The sequence below is a fragment of the Ischnura elegans genome, chromosome X (genome assembly GCF_921293095.1).
Source record: "Ischnura elegans chromosome X, ioIscEleg1.1, whole genome shotgun sequence".
Lineage (NCBI taxonomy): Eukaryota > Metazoa > Arthropoda > Insecta > Odonata > Coenagrionidae > Ischnura > Ischnura elegans.
The window spans coordinates 110,278,034-110,298,001 of record NC_060259.1 but is presented as its reverse complement, the minus strand read 5'-3'; the positions used below and the strand labels follow the sequence as shown (position 1 = coordinate 110,298,001).

The 19,968-nt window shown below is 41.3% G+C and overlaps 1 protein-coding gene across 1 annotated transcript in view; it reads right to left on the bottom strand.

Annotated features, from left to right (window-relative positions):
- LOC124171257 (histone-lysine N-methyltransferase PRDM16-like) overlaps positions 1-19,968 on the bottom strand; it is a 221,477-nt gene that overhangs the window by 164,894 nt on the left and 36,615 nt on the right. The window contains exon 3 of the mRNA XM_046550399.1: positions 5,357-5,469. Within this exon, the coding sequence (XP_046406355.1) occupies positions 5,357-5,469 (113 nt within the window). The remainder of the gene's footprint in view (positions 1-5,356; positions 5,470-19,968) is intronic.

Sequence of the window (19,968 nt, the reverse complement as noted above, 5' to 3'; positions counted from 1 at the left end):
TTGCAGCCATTACAGTCCTTCAACCACTTTTTTATCTTCAACTGTTTCCCGTCTCTGTAAAAATACTAAGCACGTGAATGAATTTGAATCATTTGATGTTCGGCATATTTCTCAAGAACACAACAACCGGGTGCTATGCATTCATGCATCTGAGGTGCTCCTCCCATGGCATGAATGGCACATGGCTCACAGTGCACCTGGCCATGATGGAAATTGTATACTAATAGGGAGTACGTCCAGGAAGCTTGTGTATGTCCCGATGATTGTACTCGTGATCCCTGTTGAAGGGGTTGCAGATGTGGCCACATTTGAATACATTTTTAAGAGAAAGTACAGCCTTTCTTTAGAAGTAAAGTTAATGTGTCTAACTTGCAAAATGACTGATGAATTGCACAGTACCCGGCAAAGAAGAGTGACATCTTGCAGAAGAGGTACATTACTGTTACAATTATAATCATCTGTTTCATCGAGATAGCAGGCACAAACACACATGCAGTTTAGAACCTTCTCTCCCTCACAAATACGCAAAACAATCGACTTGTGGCTAAAATACCAAAGAGTCAAGACGGCAAATTGTCCCTCTGAGCCATCGGGCAGTAGTTGGATCCTTTAAGACTATATTGAATGACTTAAAGGTCATTGATTATTAAAAAATCGCCGTAATGAAATTATAAAATTATGTTTCCAGGTAATCAGTAATGAATTACTTAGTGCTTCACGATCTAGTATTCTTACTTCACCCTCAAGTCGCAATTTATCTACTGGATTTGTTGCTAAGAACGTATTAAAGATATGATTTTTTGCCAAATTTATTTTTAAAAATATCGAAATTATATAACTTAGACTGTTTTTCATCTCGATGGGAAATCATGACACTCCCTTTCAGACATTTAGAATTTTGGATGGTTCTTGAAATATTATCAAGCCTAGCAATGAATAAAAGCTTTTATTTAGGGCTCGATTACCGGAAATCAAAATTTAATTCTTTAACCCGACCGATGGATTAGAAAGTATATTGTTGGTGGAAAACGTACTCATTAACATTAATCTGTAAAAAAATGGCGCACCACCAGGCTATCCGTACAATTTGTTACGTCATTAGCAGCCCATTTTCTTCGTACACTTTTTTCCTCGGCGGAATGTTCTTCACCGTTATCTTTTCGAGCGAAACCCCCTAAACAAAATGATGACTCGGAAATCATAGCTTTTTACAGTGCATAGAACGTGCGTATAAAGATATCGAGGGTTTGGGTACACTGCAGCCCTCCACTTCTCGCTAACCTAGGTCAAATCTTTTATTTCGTGTTTCATTCTACGTACTCTTCATTGCCTTCCCCTTGTACTTGTAATCCACGGGCCCTTCCCCTACAACTTTTTCCTCCACTATGTTCTCCAAGTCAAAGAGATAGAAAAAAACGTTTTAATGATTTTTGTTATACTTACTATTGGTAAATAACTTTCTACCTTGAAGACTTTCTGCTCTGCGTAATTCAGTAATGCAAGCGGAGTTAGTACATCGAGAGACAAATCATGAAAGGATTCAGGTGAAAAACTTCGTCGTGGAAAAGAAACCTAGTATGAGAAAAGTAATTGCAGGAGGAATATAAAATAGAACATAGAATAAAATGAAGTTCTCTTCCCTTGCTTGATTATTTTGCATAAAAACATCAAGCCCAAAATAATGCAATTGCTGGCGTGGTTGAGAAAAATAATATCAGACTTGAAGAGGACCGATCATGAATCAAAGTGAAGGAAGTGATGGAAATTTAAAATGGCTGCGTTGATAAGATATAAATAAATAAACAGACCGATTTCTAACTTAAGACGCACTTCTAAAGGAAATCTATCGTAACACAGAGAGGAATTTTTACTATTTCAGGTAAACTGTCCGCCAATTTTTCATGGATGACTACACCACAATACCACCCTCACTCTGTATCACTGCACTGATTTTCCTTTTGAATATAACGTGTAGTATAGTCTCTATATTATATTGACATTATTTCAACGTGACACATTGAAAAAGGAATTGAAAAACATACCAGCACCTCAAAAAAGAGAATTTTAGTGATATAACCGAGAAAATAAATGGGATTTAGGCCCTTTCACAGGCGTTATCCGCATAAATAGGCATAAGCAGGTAAAATAGGCATTTTTAGGCAGCAACAAATGGCCTTAATTTCACCATAAATGAAGGTTACTGCTCTATGACGATTATAAATTGAATTTCCTAGTAAAAATAGGAATTTTAGGCAATATTATCAGATTAATGAAAATGTACATGTAATTATGCATACATTTCTTACACAAGTTAATCGTTACGAGATGTCAAGGCGGAAAACGGCCGTGCTCCATTTTAGTCAGAGTTAAGGTGAATTGAACTGCCGCTCACGGCCTGGTAGCGGCTAAATCACTCAACAAGCTGTATCAATGATACGATCAATATCAATACATTGTATCATGCGAAGCACTCACACATCGAGGAGTCGTGTGTCGTTGAACGAAACAAAACAGTATCACAAAGGCAAAATTTACAGACCAAGCAAAACCAAGCTTAAAAATCTGTTACCATGGCACTTAAGCTGTAGGATCCTTGATCCAGAGCTTTTATTTGTGGGTGATGCGTTGGCGCAGCAGCCTTCTCCGACTCCTACATTCTCCATGGCAGCTACGAAAGAGAGACTCAAAATTGGCTGAATAACTAACGCCTAGTTTTATTAAGGTATACCACCATTTTGGGCCTGCAATACGTCCAAGCAAATATGGAAATTTCATTTTATGATATATATATATATTTGATGTTATCACTGAACTCATTCCCTACCTCTCGCTCGGCCGCCAAAGTTCACATCTTCGCCTTTATTTTATTGGTGTAAGTGTCGTCTTGTTTTCATGATGAGTTGCCAGTGCATATTTTTTATATTTGTATTATATTAAAAATATTATTTTCACTAGAGAGTAAATGCCCGCTTCAGATTGTAAAAGTGTACATTGTGCGAAAGATTATGCTTATGTTGGCTCATCCAATGCTCATATGAGGCTGTGCAGCCTCAGAGTATATATCCAGTTTTTACAATTGAAACTATAAATCATGAAATGAAATATTTTCTCCGCTCTAAATGCCGACCTCATCACAATCCCCCCTGCCTATAATAGACACACACTGGAGCTCCCTCTCTTCTCCTCGTTATCTCCGCTAGCACTTCCCCCCCCCCCCCCCCTCACCACTGTGTCCACAACTTCCTCGTTCCTTTTCCTCTCCGTCCTCAGCGCATTCTCCACTCTCCTCCATAGCGACATCTCAAACGCCGCTAGCCTATTCCAATCCTGCTTTTCGACGTCCACGAAGGCTCCACCACGACGCTCCATAGTAAGGCCCTACGCTAGCATTGTCTCAACCCCAAGATTCTCCTCCCGATTCCCATAAAGGACGACTATCCTGAGGCTACTTCCTCAGATATATTTCAACTAGCGATTTCGTTTTCCAATCGTTTGCTCCCAATTTCATAAAAATTTTCCTCATGTTCGAGCTTTTGGTAACCTACGTTTCTCAAATTTTATGTTGAATGAATAAAAGTGTGTTAATTTTTTGTGGGGGATACAGATAGAAAATCGGATAATTCAGATAAAAAATTCAATATAATAAAAATGAACGAGGAAAAAATCTTAAAATCGACGTATAGAAACGTAATATGTGGAGAAAAACCGTAATAAAAATTATAAAACGCGCATTAGGAGTATGGAAAACAAATTTGCTGAGAGATATAACAAGAATGGGAAACGCTAAAGCAGAAAACCCAACTCTTAGCGTCAATTAAAGATGAAAGTACTTTTCCCAGCTTGAGTGCCATCTATAGCTGCAAGTGGAGAATAATAGAGGCACAAAGCACTCTATATTTCTCACAACGCCGCGGAACACACTGATATGCTAGACAAGATACATTCTTATGCTGGAGAATGGATATTATATCACACAATACGCGTGGATTGTTACCATGGGTTCGTTCACCATTTTTGGAAACTGTCAACATAGAAAAAGTTTGGACAATAAAGAGTTCCGTTTTCTCTGTTTCCGTCATCTGCTTTTCAAGCCAGTAACGACGAAAAATCGAGCGACTTCTTTCAATGAATTGTGATTAGGGCAGTGAGTGAACTACTCTATTTGTAGCGGCAACATAGCCAAATCAATACCGCGAGCCGCAGCTCACAGTGACGATATTGAAGTACCAAATGTCACTACGCCTGGAATGTGGATGAAAAAACTTTAAAATGGCAATCATCCGGAAGTAAGTGTTAAAAACTAACACCAGGGATACCCGAAAGCTGTTATTCCCTTCAAGGACTTACTTCTTCAATTCACAATGATGACTACTCTCTTTCAGTCTATCTTAAACCCCTATCCTTATCCTTCGGAACACAGAAAATGGCGCTTGAACAGTGGGAGACATGGACAAGCAGATTGAAAAAGAAGTGTGGACACAGATACGTAGAAGAGGGGAGGTGGGGATGGGAAGACGCTGTGCGAGAGAGGGTGTGGAAGAGCAATGCTGAGTGCCGGAGACGGAGGACGGTTGAGAATGAATGAGATCGGCCATTGATTGTTGGCCAATTAATCGGGCATTGGAGATTCTCCATGCTTCACCGACTGAAGAGGGTTTCTTGTTCCAAAGACATTATCAAAGTAGAGAGGCGTTTCTGCCCACCCTTCGTGGAATTAATAGGAGCTGCTAGCTGGCTCCAAGCGAAGTAATTAGTGAATGGCCGAATGCCAATTAAATCAGGAAATATAATCTCCGAAATCGGTTTATCGGTTGACTAAGGCTCACAGAAACTCTCCTTCTTGTTGTTGGTTGCTGAAGTCAACGTAAACCTGATTCAGACATTTTATTCCCTAAAGTAATTTACTAATTCACCCAGTATTTCAATCTGAAGGTTAGTTTGGACAGGTGAGATTAGGACTCAACCTACTCTAAGCCACAAGGATGTATTATTACACAATCAGGGTCAGGGAACCAGTTCCATTCCCTGGGCCACCAGGCACTATGATTTTTTTTGGATTCGTTCGAAGGATTCATCCCGGCTGTGAACTCGGGGCCCCTCGATTATTAGCACTACACTCAACCCTCACCCAGCCCCAATTGTAATTGGCTTTGGCACATTTCATTCCTGAAGCCACCCTCGATAGTCCAAATGCGAAAGGCAATGTCATGAGTGCAGCTCTTATCACTATAAGAAAACAGTCATTGGGTGCTGGAATTGACAAAGGCATAGCACACCACTTCCCTTCACTATCTAGGGTGATGTTAGATCGAGTGGAGCGGATCGGGCGGCGCGAGGCGACCAGTGGCTTACTCACTTCCAGGGCCTGGGACTGCAGCCGCCGCGGCTGGCCGCTATGCGGCGCGGGGGTCGCGTCCACGTGGCTCCGCCTCTCCGACCGCTGCGCCGCCACGCGCTCCCGCGAGCCTCCTGCAAAGCAGAGACACGGGCCGTGTGTGCGTGGGTGGCGCCCGCCGCCGCGCCGCGCCTCCGATGGGCTAGGGCGGCTCAAAAGTAATCACCCATTGACGCTCGAGTGTCGGAGAGATTGCGCTGATACTCAAATGGTGACTGGACGAACCACCGGAAAACGAGAGTATCCGCATCATAACTACGGGACTCGGATAAATACAATAGGAAATACCACAGTAACCAAGTTGACGGTTTCTAAAGGCCGTTTTACACGGGGAACTTAGTTGCGCAATCTTGCGCAAGAAACGAAGGCGGAGTCAAAATTGCGTCGTGTAAAGCGGCGAATTGCTAGAACACATGCGAGAATGCGTGGACGTGAGATGGCAAAATAGCCCCTGTTCTAATTTCCTTCATGCATTCGCGCAAATCCAAGCCATTTTAGAAATTAATGTAGTTCTAACCTGCGCAATTCCGTGCCCCGTGTAAAACGGCCTTGAGTGAATACCACTGCACAGGAAAATTTAAAATTAATACTCTCACCGTTGCCCGGTTACCTCGATAAATGTACGAGTCTGGGATCTGGTTACTATGGCATCGCATTTAGTCATATGAGCACACACGTTATTTTCTGGGTACTCAAGTATTCACTCAGGTGCTCCTGTATCCATGTGATTCCTCGAGTAGTCATACGCAGTTGTAATAGCTGAACCAATAATACTTTATGGGTGTGAAGCGTGGGGCAAAGAGATCCAAACCCGAGGTAAAAGCCGGCAAAAAGTACTAAGAGCTCAAAGAATGGCACTACTCAAAGTGACAAAGGCCTATCGCACAGTGTCCAGCGAGGCACTGTGCGTCTTAGCGGGATGCATCCCAGTTCACTTGATGATAGAGGAAAGAATGGAAATTTTTAACTACAAATTGACAAACACCGATAGTGAACTACGTAGAAGAGCTCTCCGAAAAATGACGATCGCTAAATGGCAGAGAGAATGGGACGATTCTGAAAAAGGCAGAGAAACTCACCAGTTTTACCCAGACGTGCATGAGCGAATTCGCAAAAAGGCCAAAGATCTTGACCATGACTCTGTCCAATGTCTCACAGGACACGGAAATTTTATAGCTAAATTAAATGATTTTAAACTAAGTGAAACAAGAAATTGTACTTTCTGTGACAAAAATGATGAATCCTCTTGGCACCTCCTAGCTGAGTGTGAATCCTTGGCTAGTGAAAGAAGTGAATTAATAAAAATACTGGGAGAGAATAATCTAATGGTTAATAGAAGGAACGTTGTACATGAATCTATCATAAGCACCACGAGACATTTGATGAGCAAAATCCTAAAAATGAAATATGAATATGAATCTATTAACCAAAGCTGACAATTCACGAAAGCCGATTCCCAATGATCCTGCCGCAGTTTGCGGGAGGTGAGGGGGACACTAGCCCGGCGAAAGCCGGGGCAAACTATACACGCACTAAAAATCGGCAAGCCAATTAAAACGGCTAAGAAAAGCAGCCCCCGGGAAATAAGTCACTGACTTGAAACCCGGGGGGGTGGAGGTGGGTCTATGGGGGCTTTGCCCCCAACACTAGTGCCAAGTGGGCTTAATCTACCTATTCGATCGATGGATTTTTCTTCCTCATAGGAAAATCCACTAGAATTGGTAGAAAATTAATTGCGTATGCTTGGTATCGCTATTTAGTGGGCCCTTTTCGCTTCTATAGCGTTGAGGTGTTTTTCCCCGTCCCCTCCCTTCCGCTCCTATCCCCTCCCAGAGGCGTCGGCGGGCTCCCATCGCGGCGGCGCCTCTTTCCTTTTCCCTTCCTCCCCAGCCCCTCCCCGGGTGATCGGGCGTATAAGCCACGGGCTTGGGTCCCGGCCCCGGTGTGTTGTATCCTCGAAGGGCTCCCCTAAGCCCTCATGCATTGCCAAGTGGGCGAGGGCTTTCATCTACCGATTCGATCGATGGATTTTTCTTCCTCAGGAAAATCCACTAGGATCGGTAGAACATTAATAGCTCACGCTTGGTTTCGCTAATTAGTAGGGCCTCCTTCGCTTCTATAGCGTTGGGGTGTTTTCCCCTCGTCCCGTCCCTTCCGCTCCTATCCTTTCCCAGAGGCGTCGGCGGGCTCCCATCGCGGCGGCGCCTCTTTCCTTTTCCCTTCCTCTCCAGCCCCTCCCCGGGTGATCGGGCGTATAAGCCACGGGCCTGGGTCCCGGCCCCGGTGTGTTGTATCCCTAAGAGGGTTCACCTAGAACCCTCATAGTCTCTGCCAAGTGGGCGCGGAGTGGAGCTCTTCGCCCGAGACACTTAGGAAATGAAGCCGTCCGCCGAAGCAGCCGTCCATATTTTCGGTTCAATTAACAGCTTCATCCTCATTCGGAAATGAGAGAGGTAATAATGGTGATAGTGCTAAATATGAACGAACTATATCATTAATTAAAGTGTCAGTGTATAAATAATGAGAACGATATAATCGTCACTTTGAATGGCATATTTTCATGTCACAAGTCACATTGTAGGTGGACAAAAAATACGTACTCTTTGCTTCACCCTGAAGGTTAGTTTGCATAGGTGAGGATAGAACTCGCCGTGGGTAACTCCCCCGACATTAAAGGTCTTCGCTGCTCTTTCAGCCACCAGTTCCCGCCCCATTCCACACATTGCCACAACGGATTCCACTCGTCCTTAGTGGGTACGGATAACATTTACTCCTTTTCATCTAGAGTGAAGTACACAATTCCTCTATTTACTTGGATATTTTAGAGAATCAGCACAGAAAAATTAGTACCCATATAGCGTATGCGTGAAACCTGTAAGGGCAGAATATAAAAAGGAGCCTTGCCTCACCCATCATGCTTTCCCGCGCCTGCACCGCCGACGGCGTCGCTACCGTATGGCTGAACGGAGGCATAATGAAATTCTCTCATTGGACCTAAACATCTTTCATGCATGGAACCAAGAGTGGCGACTAGAACTAAATATCAGAAAATTCACAGAGGTACATTTCTTGCGCAGGACGTCAATTCCAATGCATATGCAGTGGATGGAGTGAAGGTGTTAGATGAAGAAATAGCTTGGAGTTACGATAGCTTCAAACATTTCGTGGGTAACTCATGAATAACACATTTATGGAATAGCCCTGAAGAAGCTTGAAGGGATTCTTCAAGCGTGTAAACGTGTGTTGGGAAGATTTTCGCATGAAAAAGTGAAATACACTTCGCACTCGTCCGGCAGCACCTCGAATACGCGGCGAGCACAGAAAACAAGAAGCCGGCGTGGAAAGATTTAATCAGTGAAACACATAAAATTCAAATTAAAGTGGTGTGATTTATTAGAACTGCCACAAATGAACAGAAGCAGTGGCGTAACTGGGAATATGCTCTGGGGGGATGTACGGGGGTGACGCCCAGCAACAGCCAGCCAGCAGGGGGAGCAACAGGGAGGGGGTCCGGGAACATTTTTGAAAAATTACATGCCTGGAAATATATTTTACATCATTTTGGCACTTAAAATTTCACTTCCTCATCCCCCTTCATTTGGCTTGGAGCCGCTTGAGACTTGGAGGCCGTGTGCTAGGCTTAGATTGCGTGAGAAATCATGGGAAAATATCTTTCAAAGCGGCATTTTTACAGCGTGTAGAATTTCTATTTATTTATGTGCAAAATACAAACAGTGCAGGATAGGTATGTTACCAAAAGATACAGGAACGAGAATTCGTATTTCCCCTAATAAGAAACGATTTAAAGAAATGTAATGTCGAACTGAGGTAGTCAAATGAATCCCAACGCGTTCCTCATTGTTTCAACGGCCCGAACCACCACAATACGCTCCCAGCGCGCTACGCTTACATTGCTTGAGCAATCGAAAGCACATGTTCCCATGTGACACTGAGGGTATCATATCCCTTCGTACCGTACTGAGCCCATGACTAGTATAAGCGATGCAAAAGGCTGATACTGGCGGAAACAAAATATTTATTGAAATTGGTTACCTAAGAAATAATCGAAAGACAGACATAGACCTACGCTCCTAGGGTCTGTCAAGAATCATAATAGAAAAATAATGGGAGATTATCTCATATTCGTCCATTTTATTATTTATCGTAAAACTAGAACCACCAATGCGTGTGTGGAACTAAATAAATTGAAATGAGGCGTAATAAAGGTACACATTAACAGTCATGTCTATTGAAGATCTTAGCCTAAAATTTTAATATTACTTATCTACATTGCATCGGGGTTTACTGGCGTCGAAATTTATTCCGAGTTGGTATTTATGTTATTCCAAATAGCTTGCTCGGGTAAAGTGGCGGTTGGGAATTTTCGGTCGAATTGCGTGCGATACTTTCGACGCAACTTCTTTCACGCGACGCCAGGGGATCACTTGATTTTCTTCTTTCCTTTTTTGGTTCGATTGCTTGATTTTGGGAGTTTTTGAGATTTATAAGCGGTGAAGTGGGCCCTCAGTTCGTGTTAAGTTTGTTTTTTTTCCCTTGGAATTCTTAACTATTATTGAATTTTATGTCATTCTGAAAGGGAAATTTTTTAACGTGAGGGTGCTGAAACCAATCGGGGTTTACCAGCTAAAAAGTTATTTGGAGTGTAAAAAGTTTTAATCTGTTTAGTAAACTAATATTCCAGAAAGTCGCAAACCAGGGAATATATACATATGGTCCTTAAGTTTTTTTGTTATATTCTGGGGGCCTAAAACCCCTGCCACGCGACGGCCTGTAGATGGTGCGCAGGTGAGTTGCTTCCCGGTCGTCGCGTCGGGAAGCATAATTTACGACGCTGTGGATTGCCTCGGCAAACGGAGCCAAAGGCCTCCCTTCCGGCGTGCGGGCTTTATGAGTGCGCGGAGTGGCCACCGCGCACGCCTCTCTGTGTGCGCTGTCGCGGGGCTTACGGAGGACGCGTGCCGCACCCACACGCTCCTCCCGATGCTGCATATTCGCCGGAAGAGGGTGCCACGGAGGGCGCCGTTTGAGAACAGATCCCATTCAGAGTGACAAGGAGAACATCATCATGGAACCGCATTGTATTTCTCGGAGCGACAGAAACGAAATAACCGAGAGATATTTTACCGAAAGGATACGTGTAGAAATACTTTCCCCCCCAAGCATTAGGGACTTTATGGCAATGAAAAAACTTTTGGGCTTCGTCGCCGCGTTGATGTTAAGTTGATCCCACCGTTTTCCGACCGATGCTTTGTCTAGGGAAATGCCTCATAAAGGTGTTTCATAACTTCACCTGGCAGCTACAGGGGATGGAGGGTGAGGATGGATGAGATGGGCTTTTTGTTGAACAAAGTACTTAAATCAATACGTAAAAGAGTTATTACCGGGGTTCCCCGAGTCAATCATCACGCTGCCCATCGCTTCTTCTCCCTCGGCAGACACCTCGTCAGTGCACATTCGCACATCAGAAACGGTGGCTAGTTTTATAATTGACGCAAGAATACCCGTACGCATGATCATGACCCGCAAAAATTCTCATGCTCCCAATCATTTTCTTCACTTTTACTTAATGCGAGTAAACAATGTTTCCCCATTTAAATCAAATCTAAATCGAACTCAGGCAATGGATCAAGATCGTACGACCTCGCAGGGTTACTCGTCAGTGGCTGGGTCTACAATTCAAAGGACTTTTTTCACAAGGCTTGGAGGAAAGGGTTCTCTCTGTGATAAACACGATTATCTGGCGCCAACATAGGGACTACCACTTGTTCAACCTCAGATTTACCGTACCATGAGAAAAGGAAGATAGACACCGGGTAGAAGAGATGACTCACGGACATCTCTCGGGATTCGAACTCAGCCCGCCAAATCTCTCTAAACACGCACTTAATATTTGTGAACATTATTGAGCAGGTTAACAGCCGGAATCCTAACGTCTCGCGTCCATTGAGGAGGTTTGTTGAGTGGCGTGTGGATGCATGCGTGTGGCCATCACCCAACCACCTGATCGCATTACAAATTTTATTTCTCAGAAAAAAGTTTCCATAAACGGACTGCAATGTGACATGCGGGTAATATGCATAACAGTATATTGATCTAGAGTATTATAATTTGTATTCGTCAAAAGCGCCACCTCTTCATTTTTGGGGTGTTTTTGAAATATTTTCTCGTCTTGGTTTCTGAGGTCTTCATGCTTCGGTTTTTGATACATGTTTGTAAAATTCTCTGTTTCTGTAAAGGCAGTTAAAATTGCTGTAAATTAAAGTGTTTTCCTTTGGTGGTTCTGTTACAAAATATTCATAAATACTTTATTATTAAAAAGACAGAGAGCGACCAGTAGAGTGGGAGTGATGCGTCCTCTTAATTCGAGAACCGGAGGGGTGCGAAGGAGACACTTCTACGTATACGTATTCGAGTCAAGCGAATATAGGTTTGAAGCTCAACCTAAAAAGCTCATCTTCTGCTGCATTCAAAGCGTAAGAAAATGACGCACGGAATACGATGCATAACAAGGTTGGTGCCGTTTGAAACGGACAAATAATTTGCAAGATAATCTAAATGTTATTCCACCATCTATACAATTCGATTCCAAATTCTATTTACGCGAAATAGTGCACGTTTCGCGAATCATCCCTGGGATTCAAACGCGTCTAAAACAAAGTTTGATGGTTCTTCACGATCATCTTCAACCGGATTGGATTGCAAAGACCTTACCACAAATTAAAGCCGGGAGTTTCCTAAGGAAGTTTATCGTTCAATTATAGTTTAATGAATAATTTATGAAATATTTAAAGAATTAGACGTATAATATTCCTCGTCAAAATCTCAAATGAATGTCATTCGCGGTCCAACTCAGCAATATTTTGACGGATACAATACGACGGGCAGCATAGCAACACCCGGTATAATAATCTAGAAAGACATTGAAATTACACAACGATGTATGAAGATTGGAAGAGACATGCGATTTTACCGTCTTCAAAAAGCGGAAAATAAGTTGCCGTTGAAACTTAATTAAAATTTTGTGAGAGTATTAGTAAACTTGGACATTGCAATATTTCCACTGAGTTTTATTTTGACACTAAACGTTTCGTTGCTACAAACAACATTATCAAGTGTAATAATAAAGTTGTTTGTAACAACGAAACGCGTACTGTCAAAATAAAAGTCAGTGAAAATATTGCTACGTCCAATTTTACTAATATTAAGAACTTCCACCACATCGTGCCTCGCATCATACAAGATACTTTTATGAGAGGTAATTTCCTGCAAAAGGAACATTTCGAATACAAACCCCTCGAATAAGACGAAATCAACTTATAAGTGTCGGTTCATCAAAGTGTCTTTGGTAGTTATGAACATACTATGTAACAATATATTTATATAAGTTTAATCATAAGAATTTGCATGTTCTCTTAGCAGTTATTTCTGCGAAAAGGAAAAGGACGGGCGTAAAGGAAATTCATGCAATTTCCAGCATAAATTATAATTATCAATTGACGTGCTATCAGCGGCAAATAAGGGAGGCTCATATTTACAGCTACAAGCAGAAATGCAGTCGTCTGCATGACCTACGCGTTATCGTTGCAAGAGAAAATTAATGTAATTGTTTTTTTTAGTGTTACAAAGTTACATAACTACGTGTTAGCATCCATACAAAAGCGACATAAGAATGTAATGTTGCTAGTCAAGCCATTTATGAATATAAAGTGCTACATTTTTTAACATATTTATAAATAAGGGAGAAAAACTTCAACGTTGACACTATCACCTGATGTAAACAAAATCTGCCATATTGGCATCGCACGGTACCACAACCCACCACGACCGAACGGCATCAAAGACTTGACTGATTGGTTGGTTCGAACAGATAATATGCCCTGATAAAAGGGACATTCATGTAACATTTTCATTATCAAATGAAGTCCTCGAAAATATTTTTTCTGGTGACTGCGGGAGCCATCTCAAAATGTGTTTACCTAGCTAGAAAATCATCGGCTGTCTGTTCCCAAAGCCACGATCACATTGATTCTCTCAGGTTCAACTAGCTAGGCCCCAAGAAATGTTCCTCAGTTTTCTAAAAATAAAAATGTAACTCAGGCGCGACCGAAAATAACCAAACGTTTAGTGATACATTATCATTTTCAATTCTCCCAATTCAAAAAATGAAAATTTTCGATAAGGAATACCTTAAAGATAGACATTTTTAACAATGAAAACTGATTTTATAAAATTTGAGCCGAAGTTAGCAAAATACTTCTGATAAAAAGCTTAGGTACTCAGCGTATTTATTAACGTTACTCAATAACTTAGCATCGTCGTGAACGGAAAATTTTTGAGAGAATAATATACATGAACGCTAATTGAATTGACTAATTAAAGGCAGTAAAATTTTTTCTTCATAGATGATAGTAAAACAGTAAGTAAACATTCATGCACATTCTCCCGTTAATTGATCACAATTTTCTATGTAATCGCTATTTCCCAACGCATTCCCATTCTTTTTGGATCGTCAAATAATATGTTGACGGCCGCTTCATTGTAGTAATTAGTAAACGCACATTAGGATCATTATTATGTCCGAGAGTGATGGAAATAAACGTGGAAAGCCCTCGATGAACTCTAGGAATCTCATTGACACCTAGAGCAGCCTTGAGCACTACTTGACGATCGTATTTTGTATTTCTCGCGTAGCATCTTTTGGTTATAAATTAAGCTATATAGGTCTATTGAAATTTAGGAGGTATACAGACTAAACAACTTTCAATATTCATTTCATGTCAGATTTTATGACACATTGCAATTAATTTAACATCAGAGTTAGAACTAAGGAAAATTTTTCAAATTTGTGATACAGACACATTTTGATACGGACTTGCGCTATTTAATGTGAAAATTTCAAGCTGATAGCCTACATTTTCAATGATTAATACGTCACGCGAAAAAATCCGTCTACCAGGGATGATGCGCCCTCTTAAATCACTGGTTAAAAAAAAATTAAAGCAAAGGAGGAAACGGGAGATGCAATGAAAGAGCCGAAGATAAAAATGAATCCGGCGAAAACTGTGGTAAGAAAGAATTGGAATGAACATTGGGAGACGAGAGCACTTCACGGATAATATTTTGTTTCAGTTGAACCCAGGAATGGAAAGGCGTGACACGGAAAGTAGAAGGTATACTATGGGGACTCATACGTAAATGTAATCATCCTTGTTCACTCCACACTTGATTACTGCGAGTCCCATACCAATTACAATTGCATTCGAAAGTAAATGATAAAATTCTCCCGATTATCCACAACCATCCTTGTAAATTCGGTGATTGCGAACATAAAACTACACGTTTTAGGTTGTTTAATTGCTGTTTACTCACTTCTTACGCGCTCCAAGGTTGGTTTCAATAAGTGGTGGTACAGCTTACTCTGGATTAAGTCACCGGCGCGCGAATTCTACCCATTTATGGGGTCCGATTCCATTGGCCTGAGCCACCTCGCACCACGAGGATTTTTGTTCGGCATGTCCAAAGGCTTCATACGGGAAAGGTACACCCAACAGCCCTTCAGCTAGTACCCAAACGCGCCAGACCTCTACTCTTTTTTTTAACCCCTCTCGGTGGGAAAATTTTTAATTATTTCAAATAATTGCCACAAAAATCTAGTGGTATACTTACAAAAATGTTCCGACGGGTTAATAAACTGATTGTCACCTATTTCGGTGGGATTTATCGTAGCTCTTTCAAACGAAAGCAAAGGATCTCTTTGTAAACATTTTACTGTTTCATCTGATGGAGTTCGATCCTTACTGTTTTCCATTCTTGTTGCTACTTTATCTTAGTAATTCGCGACGAAACATCGAGGTTCTCAATCCTTTCAATTAAAGTCTCTGGTAATTAATAGTAGCGGGCGTAACTTTGTGGAAATCCTTCGTATCGTAGGAATAGAAGAAATAACCTTGCTTTATTTCTTCTATTCCCACGAAAAGTGTCTTGGGAAGTTGTTTACGTCAATGGCCACTCAGTCCACTGCTTTCGGGCGCTACACGGCATTCCCATACCCTCTCTGTCCAGCAAGGGTTTCGGGTACCGTGCCAGAGATTGATGATGTCAACAACTTACCAAGGGGGGGGGGGGGGCAACTTGCGTTGCATTTATCTATGAAATGTGATTGAATGGCTGAATGCACACGCACTGGGCTATTCAGTGCCGAGCTCTATTCCCGCTCATCATCCGAATTTCAGCATCACGAAATGTGCAAATTTGAGTCGGATTGAACAAATGCGCTGTTCATTTGTTCACATGGATCATTTCTCCGGGCTGTTTGCGGTTCTTGGCGTCGAGGCGCTGCCGCCGGAGGGGTGTGTGTCATCCAGCCGCACCCGGCGGCGCGGCTTGGCCTCTCTCCCCTCCCACGACATTCGCTGCTCGCGCACTCTTTCATTGCATTGACGATAACGGTCACATATTGACAAACGAGGGGAATTTCAACCAAATGAATTCTAAAGTAAGATGAGACATCATCTCTAAGTCCTTCTTAAGTAATTTCAAGGCCCAGAAAAAGTAAAAACCAAAATGTATTCATTTGAAATCGGGAAGAATTCATCATAATGAAAAACGTTCGTCAATAACTCTGTTGTATACCATCAAGCTTAATGTCAGGGGGAAATGTTCACAAACCACAGAAGCATATGAAATGGTCACGATGCAGGTTTCAGACCTTAAGAGGACGTACCGTTCCCGCTCGGTCGATCATTTTCGAACACGAATTTCTCGTTTTCATCGTTTCCCATCAATTTGAAATAGCGAGGGTATATCGAGTGGACCTTTGTCGATATTTGGCTGTCTCTAAAATATAAACATTTTACGTATGAGAAATTACTAAGGTGAAATGTTCACATTTGAGATACAGGCAAGTATAGACAATGGTCCACTTTATAAACCCTGAAAACTAAAATATTATAAAGTAACTAAAAACGAGTAATTCGCTGCGTAAAAACAAAATTAGGCCTGTCGACCGGATTGATTTCCTGGCATAGTACTTGTTAAAAACTATTATGTTGATTGTTACATAGTAAGCCTGTTAGTCCCGCATCAAAAATTTTCCATCACTAAAATATAAGAATTTTCCTTCATAACTATTAATTCTGGTAATTTTCAGCTATTAGAGTAAGTGTTTAACAAGTACTGCGTTAGAAAAAACAAGGCAAAATACAATTGGTCGATCGGAAATCCCCCTAAGCACCTAAAAAAAGCACGAAAAATCCTATCGTGTTCCGCCGAATTCTATCTGATCGAGTTTTTTTCTCTGATAGAACGTGGAGATGCATCATCTCCTATCCTGAAGAATGGGCCGCAGATGCGTCTTCACATCCTGCTCGTTGAATGGAAATGACGCTGAAAAGAAGAACCTCGCCGAGCAATCGCATTCGCACGCACATGTCATCGTGTGGCAGCATTTTCGAGGGATTCTATTTTAGACACACTTAATTAATGTAACCTGGGCAAATATTTTTAAACACGTGTCTCTTTTTTTGATCAGAGTTTTTTACGATATTCGATTCCTCTCTGTAAGTTCTAAAGTAATTTAAAATGTGCAATATTTAGGGATTGTAGGGTCAGCAAAACTCCTGTGGCGACACGCCTGCTAAAGTGTATCCTTAAAAATCAGAAAATCATGGCTTCTCATATCAAAATTCAACAATAGAAAAATGAGAAAACATTTGCACTAGGTTCAGATAATCCACTGAATTACCCTGATAAATTCTATGGCATGATAAACATAATTTGTCATTACAAGCGTAGTCTCAAGGTGGATATGGCTGAGTTTTTTCCATACCAATAGAAAACACAGACAATATACCACTCTATTTTCACTAACGATACCCTTTTATTTCCATGACTGGTCCGGATATCTTTGCATAATGCCCGAGCAAAAAAAGAATTGCTTGAAGATAATGAAAACATATAGAGACTGATTTTGATATAAATGTTCTATTCTCCTCCCACATTCGAAATCATTGGTCGTAACGGTGAAATAATACTAGTGTTTCATTTCTATGAGAAAATTTCCACCATGCCCGCCCGAAGACTATTTCTTTCATAACATATCCTATTTCGTCGTAACACCATAGAATCTGCGAATCCATAGAATAGAGTAATCCAGGATTCTCGTGACTCAGTGTCAGTTGTTAGCTCATCTTTCCTTAAGAGACGTGTGGGCTCACTTACACGATCGTTGGATTGCATCGAAAGGCAGCTTCAGGGACACAGGAGCACCATCGCCGGTCACCGCCAGAGGAGATCATGGTTACCGGGCGCTTGGTGATTCACCAATGTTGACCCCTGCCCCAGCACACTTGGAAGCGGGGCGCTTTAACAATTGCAATGTCAACCAAGTCCTCATGACCCGTGTAGTTTCTAGAAGGCGTAATATTTACTATTTTACCGAGACAATCACAATCAAACCTCATTTAAAATCCTCATTTAGAATTTTAATTCTTTCAATCATATGTCAACAACTGTTTCATTCTTGTTATGACTGAAGCAGTAAATTTTACCCGGCGTTATTAGTTGCGTTAGAGCATTTTCATGTATGCCGAAAAAAGTGATAGTTCCCTGAGCATGAAGATAACGTTATTAAAAAGAATTTATATCTTCACGAGTCATTGTGACCCAATTTGCGTGGTTACAGATAAATTACACTCGCACATGAGACAAGAGAAATTTTGAGCATAAGATCTTACTTAATTGTGTGCTTCAGCCCGAATATTGGGTTTAGTAAGGAGAGGCCATGTTTCGACCATGATTAAACCAGTAGCGCGAGAAATTATCAGATTCAAGATTGGGGGGCCATCACGAAAGAGAAGGGTTAAAAGAGATGTGGGCAATAAGTTGACACATTATTGCTGAATTTAGTAAAGAAGATTATGCAATATATTGAGCAACTTACGAGTCTTAATCCAACCATTGCAGAATAATTTACGACAAACTTACCCTAATATGCCATGAAGAACTTTTTTTAGCTCATAATAAATAAAGATCAATTATTTAATTAATCAGTGATGTTATAGAAATAAACAATGGTCATGTTGGATATTAAAAAATGACTATTGATACCCTCATATGCTATTGAACCAACAATAAGTCAATGAAAAGCAAGATTATTGCATGGAGATGAGAATACCGGAATCAACAGTCAAACATCGTCCCTGAGCGTGTAGGCTAAAACAATACCTTTGGCAGATAAAGCACAGGTCTCAACAGTGACATTTGTAAATCGTGTTAATATAAATTACGGGGCCTTAGTTCAGTGTCAATCAAATCCTTACGTTCCAATGTATTTCGTTTCGCTTCGGCATTTAGCTTCCGCGAATTACCCATGTCTGGTCTTGAAAATGGCCTGTTATTTTCTATACCACCTTGATAATGCTACACTATAAAGAAACAGTAAAAACTGTAACCATAAAAAAACTCGTGAGGAATGGCCCTCGTTGCAGTTCATTCAAACCATGTTGTTCCCAATTTAAGCTTTGCGTCGATTAGCACGCGTTGGCGGGCGCCGTGTGCCGCGGGCCGTTGAGCTCTCCACTCGCGATTGGCTCTCGGGCGAGCGGCGGAGTGACCTTCGGCATTGAGGAGCGCGAATGAAGACGCCATGTCCAATGGCCCTGGCCGATAAATCATACCAAAAATTCCTATCTCATTGACATATTGTTATGGAAAATTCAATTTAAGGCTAGACCACATGATATCTTCAAAAAGAATGATGATATCACCAGGAGGAGTCTTACATTAAAACTATAGCATGAAATTTCCAGATTATAGCTAAATACCTTCTCAAAATTACTTTAAATAAACGACAAGAATATCTTTCACTGATTGGCGGAAGTACGAACCTCTCCTCAACCCAAAGCACGAACACCCGAAACGTCCCCGAGCACATCCCCTCCAATGAATGAGCATAACTGCTATGCCATGGCAAAACAGTGAAAAATGTTTCTAGGAACAAATGACAGTAGAGCATTCGAGGGACGGCTGATTAGCTGAAGAATGAGCTCAAAATTGACGCCAGTAAGAAATTCAACGCATGCAAGGAGGGAGTTAGCATCTTAAACAAGTAATATTGATAATATTAAACAAGGAAGTAAAATATTATAGGCACTGAAACTATTGCTGATAATTACAGGCTAGTGTAGAAGCGCGTGCTACTTCTATAAAAAATTGTAATCAGTAAATTAATCATCAATGCTAAAGTTCTAGGGCAGACATGGTAAAATTACTCGATCACCTACTGGTGAGTATAATACAATTTTCTCCATTATTTAAAGTATGCAAGGAGGCGACCGGTTTCGATATACTCGATCATTTGCAAGTTTGCATCTTTCCCACTCTTAATAAAAGTGGAAAATATTTTACATTGTTCCTCCTGTACTACTGGGGTCAATGCGGTGCTGATGATTTTTCTCGCAGGTTTTTGTGCTTCCTTATACTCATTAACTCCAGGAGCAAGTCACTTCAAATTAAATCGACGACCCTTTTTTTTTCTCTTTCCAGCAACCAAA